Source organism: Cicer arietinum, chromosome 4, assembly GCF_000331145.2.
Source record: "Cicer arietinum cultivar CDC Frontier isolate Library 1 chromosome 4, Cicar.CDCFrontier_v2.0, whole genome shotgun sequence".
Classification (NCBI taxonomy): Eukaryota; Viridiplantae; Streptophyta; class Magnoliopsida; order Fabales; family Fabaceae; genus Cicer; species Cicer arietinum.
Window position 1 is genome coordinate 2,638,595 of NC_021163.2, and position 17,097 is coordinate 2,655,691.

The window sequence follows — 17,097 nt, forward strand, 5'->3', positions numbered from 1 at the left end:
CGGTAAAAGTTTTTTGATTTTTTTTTATAGAAAATAATTTACAATTTTTTTTTATTTGAAAAAAATTCGATTTTTTTCGAGATTTTATTTTTAATTTTTCACAAAATTTTTTGAAAATAAAATATTTTTTTTGAAAAAATAAATTTTAAAAATTTTAAAAAAATAATCTTAAAATTAACAAAATATTAAAGTCTATAAACTCAATCCTTTAAGTCCTATAAAAGAATGAACCGAGACTTTAAAAAAAATTATTTTAACAAAGAGATATTAGAAATTTAATAAAATGTAAATTTGCGTGGATCAGCCAAAATGATGGAAATGAAGTAAATGATGAATGAATGTTGTCACATGAGAGACGGTGTCCAGTGATTTGGCTGGGACGGTAAGTTAAAGGTAACGAAGGAACTAAAGTTTAGAGATTTGAATTCTTTTAAATTAATAATTCATTTTAATTATATTTTTAGAATCACATCCCAACTTTAAATACTGCCCTCCGGTGACACCGCCGAATTTTATTTCCATTTAATGGAATCATAGATAAATTTAAATGTGGTTACTGATAGCGACTGACAGAGGGTCTCTGATGCATGGGTCCCCTGATGCATTACACCATGCACTGTCTGAAACCTTGATGGAAACAGAATTTCAACGATTTGTGGAGTCGCAACGGGTTTACATTTACTACCCGGAAGATGAAAACTATGGTTTATGGTACTTAAAAATTGTTTAAAATTCAGAGTATAAGTTTATTTCTTGTGTTTCACAATTATCATTATTTTAGTAAAAAAATTATTAACATAGCTGTTATTTAGTATTAATTTTTTAATGTAATTTTAATTAATTATTTTTAAATAATTATTATATACATAATTTTCAAAATATTATTATATTTTAAATTAATTATAGTAAAAAGTTCACAATTTCCAATACATTTTCATTATAAAATTATTATTTTTAGTTGCTTAACAAATACCCTTGAAACTATTGTTGGTATGTTCTATTATACATTATTATACAATTAAGGTATGATATATTTTTACAATGCTCCTAAGATTAACTAAGATTATCAACTTTCACTTAATAATAGCTAAATTTTAACTACTTTAAACTAACTATAAGACATATCTAACATCATTGCAAGTTCAAAGTGGATTAACAATTTCAACTTGAGAAGAAAAATACAAGGAAAAGAAAAAAAAATACAGTGCAACTAATTAATTAAAAAAAAAAAAAATACAAGTTGTAATCATATTAACTACACAATAAAGTTAATGTAAAAAGTAGTAGTGGTCGAGATAGATAACTTTCGTCCAGTCTTATATCTACTTTTGACTGATTTAAAAATCTTTTTAGTTGTTATACGATGCTCACTCTAATAAAACCAACATAGAAAAATAAAAAAAATAAAAAATATTAAATAAAAAAATAATAGTTATTTTACTACCACAAAATAAAAAATTATAAAGAAAGTCAACAATAACTATAAATAATTTAATAATAATGAAACACATCAATATAAAAATAATAGTTAATTAAGAATAAAACCTTCAATCAATCATTTCATGAATCTTAAACTATCTTCAATCTTTGAATTTTCAAATAACAATAATTGTATAATCAACAACATAAAATCAATCAAACTTCGACCGTTTGAACAAGACATTAAATATTATTAGATACTTGATTACCATAATGTCTCCCACTTAGTAATAAGCAAAACCATTGTTTTAGCAAGCATTCCGCCACCATAATATCTTCACCAAGAATACAAGATATTCACAAAAGCAAAAAATTACGGATCTGCTCCAAATGCAAGAGATGTAGCATATACGAAAGCTCAAAATCTGAATTTTTTTGGGCAAAATTGCAAAAGAAAAATGAATGAAAAAATAAAGGAGAAAGAAAGGGAAAATTAATGAAATAATTAGAATGATCTCTCTAAGGTGAAATTTATGACTATCGATATCACTTTTAGAAAAAATCAAAAGTATTCCTAAGTTTAACTAATATAACCGACTTTCATATATTCATAACTAATTTATAAGTACTTTACACTAACTCTAATACATATTTAACTATATGTAATAAACTATTTTCTCTATCCCAAAATAATTGTAACATTTGTAAAAGAATATTTGTCTCAAAAAAAAAAATAATTATCAGTTTTAATTTTCAATGCAACTTTAATTATTTTATTTCAATTATATTATCTAATTAATGCAAATTTTACTATTCTCTAATTATTATTCTTCAATTTATATTTATTGGAACAAGAATACATTAATATGTGATAAAGATAAATTAATAAATTATTATTTTTTTCTTTCATCTATCATATTTTCTTAATATGTATAAAATTATCAAATACGACAAATATTATGGGACCAATAATGTATTAATTATCTTTTATAATACTTGTTTTACAAATTTACACTTTAGTTTTTTCATCATAATATGTACTGATTTCGTCCCAAATTATATTAAAAAAAAAAAATCTGACACATTTGTTTGTTTCTAAATAGCCGCCCCTACGTAAAAATCTTGGTTGTTGTTGCTGTTTGTTCCTAAATACAAAACTTTTTGCAAAATTGTTGATATATTTATTACTCATTTTCAAGTATATTTCTTATAAATACTAGTATTAAATTGTTTAAAAATATGAAAAGTTAATCTTAAATACACATATATACAAAAAGAAAAGGGTAATTTAGTAATAGTCATATACGAATTATACATATTAATGATACTGTCAATTTTTCTTAATGCAGCATAAGGTCTTATAAATATGGTCCAAGAGTGTATTACAAGTTGCAAAAGACAATGTAATATAATAAGAAATATTTTACTAAAAAAATAATCAATGCAATTGAAAATTTTAAAAAAAGAATTAAAAACAAAAACAAAAACTTCAAGTAATCTTATATTTAGAAACTGATGATGGAGTATTATTTAGAATTTCATAAAGCTTGAGAGATTGTGTACCTTAATTTGGCATATCATAGAATTACATTCAAAGACTGAAAGGTTCAGATATATCAGATTCCTAGACCAAAAAAGAAAAAACTTTAAACCCAATATCTATAATTTAATTTATTTAAGACTGATCTTGTAGCATCATTTACAGTGGCAAGTATTTCCAAACCCCCTTCTTACGCATCCAATCACTCACCCCTCCCTCCCATAAAAATAAAAAGAAAGTGAAAAGAAAAAAGTATTTTGGTGCAGAATTTATGCTTAAAGGTGTCAAATCAGTCATGACAACAAGAAATGTTGATATTATTAGATTGGACGTTTTGTCCCGTATTAATTGTGTTAGTTAATTATGATGGAACTTATCGTCTCTTCTAAAATAAAAAATAAAATAAAAAAAACAAAAAAAATCATGTTAGGTTAGATATCACGTCCTTAATTCCAACTTGGGATCTCGCACACACAAAAATGTAAAATCAGGTCGTCCAACCTAGCCTATCAGGTTCAAACCGGTCCATATTCTACTAGGTCAAAAATGTTGTGGTCCAGTCTAGACTAAAACACGTCAGGTTAGATCCAATTAAATCTACATTTTTAACAAAATATCATTTCAAACGGACCAAACCAAAATGACCCAATTATTTCGGACTCTAAATAAGGAGTCCGATCCATCCTAAAAAACATGTCCATCGGGTCGGGTCAAAATTGAAAGCTCTATTTATGCCAAGTGCATACATGTTTACACTGATAGGAGTAAAGCTGATTGACAAACAGAATCTTGTATAATGCTTCCCTTATGAAGTGCTTCTTTTGCAATGTTAAACCACTTCAGAGGTTTCACTATTCAAGATACTGAGACACCAAAAGAATGTGCCTTCCAATTAAGAGGGACTCACTTTCTACATTAGCACTATGAATGGACTATAAATTAATAATAATTAATATAGAACTTTTGAATAGAAGGAAATGCAGGGATGAATCAACAGAAACTAAAAGAATGACATTAAATTAATACTAGTCCTCTGAGTTAATCATAGCAATAGTCCTAACAAAGCATTTTCTAAGCAATAAGCAAGCTACACATAAACATAATTCAAAGTTCGGTATGAATATCTTTGCCTATTTTATAAAAATGACAGCTAGTATACTTTATAAATCTAATTGCAATTAATGTTACTATGCTTTTCAAATAGTCAACAACATTAATAATCCTCAATGTACAAAGTTTTCCCATGTGGTATCAAGACGAATTAAGGAAATGCTCACTACATTGAGGATTACAATATGTAGTGTGTATTCAATCGAGTAAAGATGCACTGCACTGCAATTTCCATTTCATACAATCTTCAATACCGAAACTGCTTGCACCACCAAGTAACGCGTTTTGTTGTTGTTCATAACGACATATGTAATTCAATCCTATAAGAAGTTCACATATAGCTTCCTCTGTCTTTCTCTTATCAGCAAAATATAATGTCTGAAATAGTAGCACGCTCGTCCTGTTACCTAATTGATGTTGCTCGAAATTCCTATCGCTTTGCCATTTCATCATGTTACGAGCAAGTGGAGCGAGCCACCGAAGTATCTCATCAAGAGTAGCCTTCCAGCCATGGGCAAGAGGAGCATCATATATGGCCAAATCCTTGACATAGGTCTTAAGTTTGGCCTTCAAAGATAACCTTAAGCTAGTTGGAAGCATCTGATATAAATCATCCCTAGCTTCTTCACCAACTAAATGTGGAAAGCTAAGTAATTTCTCAATGACAATAATGATGTTAGCATAGTGCAATGCTAGAGCACAGCCTCCAAGAGTAGAAGGAAGAGCATAAACAGCTAATCCACTATTTGGACCAAAGGTTGAGCAACTTTGAACACAAGATTTCACTTGGCTTAGATCACAAGTGAAAGGCACAACATTTTCGGCATGATTTAGACCCTTGGAGTGGCACAAAGTCTCATTTTTCTTGACAATATTCATAGTACTTTGACAGCTTGATACAAAACTGTATCGGTCCACTCGATCAATAACGACAACATCGTTGTCGTCGTCAAATTTTGAAACTGAGCTACTTAAACTGAGACATTCCATGAAAAGTCTACCTGGACTTGTTCCACAAGGAAAACCAAAATCTTCAAGTTGAACATATGCTAACTCGCCTCTCTTCATATCTATATGATGAGGCTTACTACCATTTCCACCAGTTGAACTCAAACGGTAACCATTTTTCTTGCTATGATCGCGTTTCAACTTCACCGAATTCACCTGAACATTAATCGAGCCAGACACCGATCCACATTCATTTTGCACAAGTGGCGAACCATCCCCATTACCAATCCCAAGCCTACACTTCCTCCCTGTAGAATCGCCGAAGATTAAACAGATTCTAGCCTAAATGGTACAAACTGTCCTAGCCAACAACTCAACAACCTTATCAAAATTCTGATTCCAAAGTGAAATCTCCTTGAGATGCCTCACATCTTGTTTCTGCCATGCAAGTTTCTGCTCAAAATCCCTTTTACTCTCCTCATTCTGGTTAAGCTGAAACGTCTTCACTGTTTGTTCCAGTTCATTCAAAACCCCTAATTCACTATACAAATTCCTAGTGGCACTAACATACCTATCCATTTTCCTAACCATTCCTTCCATATGCTTAACCAAGAACCCCAATTCCTTCACATCTATAACATCACTAACAATATCCCCATACACATGCTCAAAGCCTTGCAAAGCAGGCATAGAACACTTCTTCCCCAACCTAGAAACCACACCAGCAACACGGTTCAACTCTTCAAGCTTTTCGACTCGAACAAGCTCAAGTAAATAAGCCTCTTCAGATGAAACCAAGTTTCTAACACCCTCTGAGTTCAAGATCTCATTTCTGAGCTTAACTATCTCAGACTCAGACAATGATTTATGAAGGTGAATGGTTTTTGACATTACATTAGCTACTTCAAATGAAAGAATCCCTATGGTTACTTTCTTGTTATCTAACCTTTTAGGACCAAGTTTTCTCCTAGTAGAAGAAGTTTCAAAAAGAAGTGCTTGTTTGATATTGGCACTTACCTGGTTACCCATCTTCAAAATCCAAGAAGCTTCAGCAACCATAGCTACCACTTTCCTTCTGAATCAGCCCAAAAGTGAAACCTTGTGGAGAAAAAAAACAGAATTCAAACCATGAAAAACAAACTCAGTAAAACAAATAAGGAGAAGTTCATGAAAACTTGTCAAAGTTTCAAACTTTCATGCTAAAAAACTCTTTTTGGGAATGAAACTTTTGATGGGGGTGTAGAAAAAGCAAAAGGGTACAAAAAGAATTGAAATGGAAGAATAGTGGAGAAGAGGGTTGATTTGTTGAATTGAATATAAGTAGCAATAGCATAAGAGAAGAGACAAAGAGAAAGTGGAGTGGAGGGAAAGAAAAACAAGAGGTATTGTTGTTGTTGTTTGAGACCTAATCTATGTCTCTTCTAACTTTCAAAAAGAGGATCAGAATTTTGAAAGTGGACTAGGAGCTAAAGTAAATTTTATTTTATTTTTTTAATTTTTAATTTTTGAATATTTTTTTAGTGTATGTGAATGCAATTGCGCGTCATTTCAATTAATTTTGATGGTTCTTTTTTGGGTAAGGAAATAAAAATAGTTGCCAACTTGCCAGTTGCCATTGAAGTTTTCAAGTTAACTACTATACCTACCAGGCAAAACAGGCGCACACAACAGTAACACTATTAGACATTATTAAAAATATGTATTGCTAAAATTATTCAGACAAAAAGAAATTAAATACGCGTGCTAGTTCACTGATCAGTATACACAAAAAATTTACAATTTATGAAATATAATATTAAATTATTTTTTCAAAAAAAAAAAAATTACTATATAGTATACGTATTTACTTACTACTATATTTTGATGAGAGAAATTAGTCAAAAGTGATGAACTACATTAGTGGATCAGTTGTATTAACTAGACTTGGTTTGAGTTGTATTTCATTTTTTAAGAGGTACTAGTACTTAAAATAATTAACATGTGTTAGTTTGAACATTAGCTAAAGACAAAACAAAAGTCAAAGTTGTTATTTTAAATTGAACCACTATTGGTCCTTGAGAGTGAATGAAATGCCTAATCATAATCTTAATCCTTCTATGGGTGACGACTAGGAGAAAGTCTCTCACAAGATTTAGACATATATTTAGGTACACATATAAAAATAATAGAAGAAAAAAATTAAAAATATATTTTTTAAAAGAATTAAATAATTTAATTTATATACACTTTTTAATAATATTTTATATTTTCAGTTAATTACGACCGTTGAATCAATTGAAATATTTAACTTTTATTTCGATCACCTCTAAAGTCACTAACATGATTGATTGTAAAAATTAATTATGTAAATTTTTTTACACTTGTAGTACATAACAATTAAATTCATAATTTAAATTGTGTATTTTTGTGTGTGCCTAAATAATTTGTTTTTGAGGTTGTGACTACTAGTCATCTAATTTGTGATACTCCTCAATCTTGAAATCAAATCTGACATCTTGTCTTGCTCTTTAATTTGCAGCAATTCGAAATGTCTCTTTAAGGTCTGTAACTTCACTTTCTTGACCTTGATTCCTCTAGAATAACACTTCTCAAAAAATGTCTCAGACTTCTTTTGAGATCTCATTCTAACTTTCATCTTTGATGATTTTGCTCGTGACAATAAAAAAAAATTTGTTAATTTCATTTTTTGTATTGTTTATTTAGTTGTCTTAGACTTTGGCTTTTCATTATTTGTTATTTCGCTTTGCACTCTAATTCGTTCATTGTGTTTTACTCTCTTGATGTTTTCTCTTATGAGATTTTTAATGAGGCAGATGTTAGTCATTTGGATAGTGCCATTGAATTTTGATATAATCCCTCCCAAACAACTTTGTCTTTATTTATTTAATAATATCTATTGAGATGTTGCAAATGATATATAACGTTTGAGATCGGTTAACATAATCAGAATGTCAGCTCCACAACTGATATCTTTGCACTCTTATTTTGTTTTTGTTCTTGTCTTTCAAAATATAGTATTAAAAATAATTATGATTATATATCTTGAAGGACCAGTTCCCACTAAGAAAACATTGGACAAGTTCAATAAACAAAAGTTGATCCAAAAACAAACCATCAACATTGCAAAATTGAACCCTTTGAGTACCAGGAACTTTTACAATATTTGACATTTTTTCAACTGTGCTTTTATTTTATCTTCTTAAAAAAATACTAAAAACAAGTAATTTTACTTTAAAAAAGTAATGTCATGCTTTGGTAAATAGGTTACTTTAAAAATAAAAAATAAAAAACAGGTTTACAAAAAATGATTAAATATATCAGCATAAAATATAATATGTTGTTGTAACTTGTAATCTCTATTTGATTTTTTTACTAGTTTTTAAAATCTAATAAGGAAACATTGTATTATTATTTTTACTCTCCCACAATAACAAGAAAGTTTGTATCTTTCCAAGAAGCTAAAATCCATTAAAAAAAACCACAAAGTTAATTGTGTAAAGCTTCCATTAAAGAAGGGCTAAGCCCAAAACAAAGTTTCAGTATGTAAAGCAGATGAGTACATTACTAAAGTTTGAGATGGCACAAAATTAGCCCATTTGAAGTTGCCACATTTGATAAAATAAAAGAGATTGCCCACTTTCGAGCAATACATAATTTTAACCAAATTGGTCAATTTTTTGAACTAAGTTGGATTGACTCGATTTAATAGTGTGATTATGCATACAAAATTTAGATAAATTATATTCTCGCTCTCTTTCAGAATTTTTTTTACATCATAAACTTCTGTGTTTAATCAATTAAACTAATGATTTAGTATGTGTTTGATTATGTTATGATAAAAAATAGTTTTGAATTAATTAATTTTAGTTGAAATTGAATTGAATTTAAAGTGATTTATGTGTTAGATATGGTTTAAGATAGTTAGAAGTTAGTTATGTTTACTTGGAATTTTGTTCGGTTAGTTAACACTATATAAAAGTATATCATCGGTAGTTTAATAATTCTTCACACTATTATTTCAATTTTTATATTTCTCTTTAATTATTTATTTATTTTTTAGACTCAACCATGATCTTCAATATTATGTTTGGATATAATCAAGTAAAAATGAGTTAAAAAATAAATTTCAAGATAAGAATAGCATTTGGATTCAAAAGATACAAATTTTAATTTCAAATTATAATCAATTATAAAGACAAAATAAATTCGACTCTATATTACTTCTCTTTGATAATATTCAAATATATCAAAATTTATTTCGTACTTCTAAAATTGATTTTGACTTCTCTAAAAATAGAACATGCAAATACTTATATCTTAATTAATTATAAGAAAATGTTAGCAGATATTCTTGAGGTAGTTGTTAAGATATTAAAATTAAATTTTTTATTTTAATAGTAATGTAGTCAACTCTTTAAAATTTTGATATTTTCAACACAAACTTTTACTTTTATTTATATTTATATTTTTAATTTCTTAACAAGTGTTGCTAATATGTACTTGTTAGTATGACCCTTAAATATAAGTGAATGCAATTGACGGAAGTTGTTGCATTACTTTCCCCTCAAATTATAACTCAGTGATCGAACTAAAAGAAAAAAGAAGAACTAAAAAAAAGGATAATGCATGAAACAAAAATGCCAAAAAAATGAGTGAAAAATTGAAAACCACACAATTTGGGCACGGCATAGACATGATGCAAAAGGACAAGTTAAAGAGAAAGAGAAAGAGAAAAAGAAAGCCATGGAATATTGCTTTGCGTATCAGCAACCAGCATTTCTAATATTTGAGGTATAACCTTTTCTTTTTTCTATTTCTATTGCCTTTTTTTATATCATCTTTGGTTTGGCTACTAAAATGGGATTAATGTGCGACATGTCATCCCCCTGCTGTAGGCGTGCGCCGTGACCTTTTTGTCTTTCATCAGTGGAAACAAAAGAATTCCATTAACAATTGTTTCATTTTATCATACCTTTTCTTGTCATACAATCTTAATTTCAAATACAATGGTGAATTACGCTTCCAATTACAGGATTACAGGAGATCATACTTTTTTTTTTAAGTTAAAATTAGATTAAAGAAAATAGAAAGTAACAAAAAAAATTAGAGGACAAAGACTAAATTCAAGAAAAAGAAAACAAAAACGAACAAAAAAAAAAAGGAAAAAACAAAATCAACGACTAAATTATGTTAAATAGTACTGTCAGAGTCAGTTTTATAATAAAAATTGTCGCGCACATCCTCCGTCACGGAAAAATTATTTAACGATTGATTTTCTTGCGTCGGACCTTTAAAGTCAATATTATACTCCACCAAGCTCTCATATTTCTTTGTGGACTTAAAAGACAACTTCCATAAACGATGACTCTTATTAAAAAATTCTTCCAAAATACACATATAGTGTGCAACATTCTTATTTAAGATTTGATCTCAGGAGTGTGATGACTTTAATTTTTATCCTCCGACACCTTGTCACTTTAAAGTCCAATAATACGCATATCAGAATACTCAGGTAAATGGTGATTCGTCTCATGTAATTTCTCAACACCATCCACAAATTAAATAAAAATATTGATAGCCAAATCAAACAAATTACTACTAAAAATCTCGTGAATAATATACTACGAACATCAACAATATAACTAAAGACTTCTCAAACAAAAGTGTATCACAAAGTGACTTTATTATTAAAAACATAAAATTTTAATAATAATTAATATTATTAATATTATTAGTATTTTGTTATAGATAAAAAATAATTCAAATATCGTCTTCATTAGCCTTTTGCTTCCTAAAAATCAGTACAAACTAAATTATGAAGGGGCTAATAATAGTTCCGTAAAATATTGAGATAATAAATTAAAATCGTAAAAAATGAAAACCATGACTCTTTTGACAAAAAATAGTTATGAACATATGATAAAATTGAGCATGTTACAAGTCTAGGAAATTTCTCACTGTTCATTAATAAATAAGAAACTTTACATAACACTAGCAATGACAAATACTTGAAAATATGTATGTACTATGTAGTTACCCTTTTATAGTTCGCAGCTGCTATAGACATAACAGATTCTATCTTCTTTTATTTATGATATTTTCGGTTCTTAACAATAATAAACATATAGATCAATGCTACCTTGTTTCCTACTGTTAGTATATTGCCATCCCATCGCCTAGTATATGACTCTTAATTAGAGCTGTCAATTTGACAAGCCCCCTAATTATTGGCCTCAGCCCATATTTTGAAGGGGCCAAAAAAATTAATAATTTAAAAGGTCTCCTAAATTAAAAGCCCCCTAAAAATTTGTGGGCTTAGGAGGCCCCTAGGCCCATTTTTTTTAAAAAAGAATCAATTTTCTTTTTTGAGAAATAAAGTTTTTCAATTTTTTCACCAACAATTTTTTTTCTATAAAATTTTCCGATTTTTTTCGATAAAAAATGTTCGATTTTTTTCGATAAAAATTTCTGATTTTCTTTCGATAAAAAATTTCTGACTTTTTTTGATAAAAAATTTCCGATTTTTTTTCGATAAAAAATTTCTGATTTTTTTCGATAAAAAATTTCCGATTTTTTTCGATAAAAAATTTCCAATTTTTTTCGATAAAAAATGTCCGACTTTTTTTGGGATAAAAAATGTTCGATTTTTTTTCGATAAAAAATTTCCCATTTTTTTCGATAAAAAGTTTCTGATTTTTTTTTTCGATAAAAAATTTTCACTTTTTTTTGAATAAATTTTTTTTTCCAAGAAAAAAATCTTAAAATTAACAAAATATTGGGGGCCTATGGGCCCTTAGAGCCCCCTCCCTTAGGCCCAATTAAATAATGGGCCGAAATTAAGGGGCCCTTAAAAGATTATTTTGATAGGGGGTCTAATAATAAAACAAAAAAAATAAAGGGACCTTATAGTTGAGGGCTTTTTTAACGGCTCTACTCTTAATTAGCCTTAGCCTTGTGGAAATTACTTTTAGTCATCTTGTAAATGTAAAACTTTAAGTATCGAACAACCTAATATATTAGAAATCTTTCTAAAGAAAAATCTCATACCCCTTTTTAATATAATCAAGTCATATTCCCTATTTTAGTATTTCTAAACTATATATATACTGGAGATACAGGCTACTCTTTATCCTCACTTCTTACTTAAACTTTTATTAGTTAGTTATTGTAGAAAATTGCTTTAAACATAATGCAAAACTCAAGCACCAATCAATAAAACACACCATTAGAAGTATATTTAGAAAAAGAAAAATAGATATAGAAAAGAAAATCAAATTGAAGAACCTACATGTTGGAAGACATTATTAGACTTATGATGCATAAATAATAGGTGACCTGATATATAAACTATTGTATACAATAGAGAAAATTGAGAATGTATTCTTTTGTTTTGTCCACATTCATATATAATAATAAGGTTGAAGATATATAGAGCAAACAAGAAAATGGTAATACTCCCTTCGGTCTCAAATTGATGGTTTCAAATATAAGTAAAATTTATCTAATTCTATTATATTTAATGCTATAATTCATATAATACCTTTTAATTAATGTATATTTTTCTTTTAAATAACTCATAAAACAAATTTTCATAAAAGGCCACTGAGAGAATACAATTACATTTCTTTATTAATTTGAAAATATTAAATGAAACCAAGTACTTTTCGTAAACGGGGTGAATTTATTTGTTGTTGCTTATATGTATGTGAGTCCAGAGGGAAGGATCATCAAAAGATTCGTATATGGGGAAGTATCATCAAAAGACTTTATGATAGTGATTTGATTCCATGTATTAAGGCAATGCATTCATTGATATTGTTCTACTGGATTAAGTCTAATTCATTGTCACAAAATCAAAATAGTTCATTTGTTTAAAAAATTTAAAAAATGATTTTTATTTTGTATTTTTTAAAAAACCTACATCAAAATAGTATAAATTGTTTTAGACTTATTTGTTATGTTGATTAAAAAAAAATTGACATTCAATTACTTATATATTCACTTTTAGATATTTTAACATTATAAAAATTACTTTTTAAAATTTATATATATATATATATATAAAATACTATAAAAATCATTTTTTTTTTAAACTTAAACCAACGAACCTTTTATCAGTGAAATTTGAAAATTTTCCAAATATTAGCAAGGTAACAATTTCGTATACATGTAGTAACTAGTAGAATTTGATTGTACAGGGGAGTTCATTTGAGTTTAGCAAAGTAGGACACTTGACATCAAATCAAATTATGTATAAAAACAAGAGTTGGCTGGTTGTGATTGTGATGAATGATATGATAGAACAAGAAGTATTTGTGTAGCACATTACCATTTGTGTGTCTTCTGTACATGTGGGTTAGATACCATATGCATTTGTATCAATCTTGTTGTGAAACACTACATGTGTTGTTTGGACAAATAAGATGACATATATGAGCTGTTATACACCAAGAGTGGTCCTCTCTTGGCATGTTATTATCCAATAATAAGAAACTGGCAAATTGAAGCTCATAACCACTGCAGTTAATAAAACACAATTTTCAAATAGCATCAAGTTATTTTTATGGTGGTTGGACCAGTAATTGAACTTTAATACTACTTACTATCTTAGATTTTAAATAAATGGACAAATGATGTAGTACTTGACTTCGATCGCTTGCTCTATACATTTCCTAGTTGGAATCTTATTGAAACAATAACATCAAGTTTTTACTTTTCCTCCTTTCAATTCAAACAAAATAAAGGTATACATTTGCTTCATACTTGGGACTTCACTATGCACAGAGTACTCAAAACTAGCCTTCAATTAAACATTTCGGGCTTCCAACCAAATAAAAATACTTCAAAGTTAATCGCACTTGTTAATGCTTTTTGTTATCTATAAAGGAAGTTACTGTAATAAAAAAAAAACTCGAGTCATCATAAAAAAAATAAAAAAAAATAAAAAAAAGAAAAACCTAAAAGACATTTGCTAATTTTTTTCTATTATGCCTATGAAATGAAAATTTCAACGCTCAAGCTGAAATATAACAACTTTTCACCTTAATACCAGGGAACAAATATTGATATGAATTTGTTGTATTGAAAGACAAAGGAGCAAGAGCAGCACATGAACGATGTTCCCAATTTTCGAACGTTGAGCCGGTCACCCACACACAGATTCGTTGAATTAAATACTAATAATATTAATAAACATTAACAATATGCTTCAAATTTTATATATACAATCTAATTGATAGAGAAACAGATTGCGCAAATAAAAAGGGGTTACATATTCCTATGAAGTAATAATCTAATCGAAACCCCAAAATTAAAAATAATAATTATAAATATAATAAAGGAGTAAAAAGGGGAAAAGCTAAAAATAGAAAGAAACACACAGGGTCTGTTGATTTATTCATCATAGCATAGCCCCCAGCGTGCAAAATCGGAAAAAACTTTTCCCCATCAAATTGAAAGAAAAAAAAAGATAGACCGTTGGATTAGATCTATTGATTCTGATAATTTCTGACTAAATATTATTACGGACTATCAGATCATCATCATTAACTACACGGGAACAAACGGAGGCACAATCGGAGCCGGGTCGTAGCAGAAAGGAGCCGCTGGGTGCTGCCAGTTTTTAAACGTGACAACGACTTTCTCCGGTTCGGCGGCGGTTCCTTGATGGCGGTGAGACGGATCCTGAGAGGGTCTGGTATCTATTGGTTGGGGAGGCGGAGAAGAAGCTAACGGAGAAAGGAGGGGGATGGCGACGTTCCATTGAAGGGAACGGTTAATTTGCAAGGAAGAAGGTGCTCGCTTCTGTAAACGACTGGGTTGGTGAGAAGTTTGTTGATCTGCCATAAGAGATTAGATTAGATTCGAATATTAGTGTTAGTGTTGAGGGTGAGTGAGTTGAACCAAGAGGAAGAGAAGAAGAAGAAGAATAGTGTTTGTTTGTTTGTTTGTTTGGTGGTTATACTATAGGAGAGGCTTATATATATACATATATAATAAATAAATACAGAAGAAACCGTCAAAAAGAAATTACGGACGTGAGGTGCACACGTTTGGGCTGGGAAGCTTGAAAGGATCGGATCAGATCAGATGACCCACTTCTTCAAAATTGGCTTGGCTCCACCTCTTACAGCTTGGCTTCTGTTGCGGCTCATTATAAAAACAGATTGTTATGCAGATTTTAGTATTCAAAATATCTTGTATTTAAATTAAATTATAAATCTACCGTCATTGATAATTTAATGTAATAAGTAGTATCAGGTAAGAAAAAAAAAATACTTCAAAATAACTAATAATCCAAACCAACGTTAAGACTATAAAAAAATATAATAGAATATAATTTATATAACCGCAAATCATTATCAATGTTGGATTTAATTATAATGGATGAAAATATAATTATTATTAAAAAAAACAATTAAATTGTAGTAACACGAATTACATGTCAACATGTGAACCTGCAATTTTAAATCGCAAAATTCACAATCTAAATGGTCTAATTTAAGTCTGAACAAAATATAAATTTATCCAAAAAAATTGGTCTAAAGTTGCACGAACTACGAGTTAAATGCGTCGGTCAACAAATCTCGATTCATATACCCGGGGCTCTAATCATAAATGATAAAATACAATCAGGGTAAAATGTTTTTACTTCATCAACAAAAAAAATATGAAGAATTTTTACGTAATTAACAAATTACAATAGTTAAATTATTATTAATATTTGATTTTGATTGTAATTATTTTCAAAATCGTATATATGATTAGTTACGATGTGTTGTCTGTGGATAAATTTGTTTATTTTCAGTGCACTAAAATTAACCTAAAAAAGAATATGTGTTAGGTATGATAATATGTGTGTAAGTGAAAAAAGTTGAGTTTGAATTAATTAATTTTATAAAATAAATTTAATTAAAAATAATTGAATATAAAATAATTTATGTTGAATATATTTTTGTAAATATGATTTAACAATAAATTTTAGTGAAAAATCACATTGAAAGTCAATTATAACTTTAAATTAAAATTAATTTTAATCGAAAATATTCAACATATGGTAAAATTTAAAATCAATTATACATCTCTAATATCAATACTTATACAAACGAGCACATTATTTTTTATAGGATTATGTGTAACCTTGACACTAACCTTTTTGAAAATATAGCTTAGCTTGTTTAAGACTTATTGCATACTAACTTATATTCAAATAATTTAAATTAACGAGTTTAATAGATTAATTAAATTAAATTATATTTTGAATCCTAAAATAAGATTTTAAATAATCTAACTTATTTGACATGTATGTCAAAAATTGAATTGTCTAATATGTTTAAATTATAAAAAATGTTAAGAAGTTTGATACTCAACTGCAAAATATCAATTTAATATAATAGTAATTTATTTAAATTTATGTAAATAAATTGATCTAAATTTCTTTTTTAGTAGTTTGTAATATGAAATTTTTAGATAATTAAACTTTTTTTAAAAATACTAACATTGTCTATTTTAGAAGAAAAAAAAACTTCACCTAATTACTTCACTAACTATTTTATTAATAAAGTCGTTTTAATAAGTAAAATTTATTTTATTATAAAAATTTATATAGTTTTAAGTAATAGTAGTTGCGTCGAGATTAAGAGTGGGAATAGACCAGATCGACCGATATAGACATACTGTCTAGCCTATGTCAAACATAAACCATACATTTTTTAAAAAGAAAAGGCTAAAATTTTTTTAAAATTCTATTTAGATAAAAATGTCAGATCATAAACAAAAACAACAACAAATCTTTTAAGTTATCGGACTAGCTTACTTAAGTAAATATAAATAATATTTATTATTGTTACTATTATTATCATATATATTATATTTTGAACTTTAAGTTAAATTATAAGTTTGTTAATTTTTTAGTAATTTAATCATTTTAGTTAATATTAATTTTTGACATATTTAAATATATTATTATAAAATATAATTGAAGTATAATGTTATATAAAGTCTAACTTTTTTTAAATGTCATGTTACAACTAAAAAAATATGCATGATTTCATTTACTTATTCGTTTGTTACTCTAGTCA

General features: G+C 27.9%; 2 protein-coding genes across 2 annotated transcripts; both read right to left on the reverse strand.

Annotated features, from left to right (window-relative positions):
- Positions 1 to 3,945: 3,945 nt before the first annotated feature.
- On the reverse strand, positions 3,946 to 5,298 carry LOC140920193 (uncharacterized). The gene is made up of 2 exons (XM_073368075.1): positions 5,290 to 5,298; positions 3,946 to 5,233 (listed from the first exon to the last, which is right to left on the reverse strand). The coding sequence occupies exons 1-2, from the start codon at positions 5,296 to 5,298 to the stop codon at positions 4,268 to 4,270; spliced, it is 975 nt and encodes a 324-aa protein (XP_073224176.1). The 3' UTR covers positions 3,946 to 4,267.
- On the reverse strand, positions 3,946 to 6,076 carry LOC101513258 (protein PSK SIMULATOR 1). Its single transcript, XM_012714371.3, has one exon. It carries the CDS (start codon positions 6,074 to 6,076, stop codon positions 5,360 to 5,362), a length of 717 nt encoding a protein of 238 aa, XP_012569825.2. The 3' UTR covers positions 3,946 to 5,359.
- Positions 6,077 to 17,097: the final 11,021 nt, after the last annotated feature.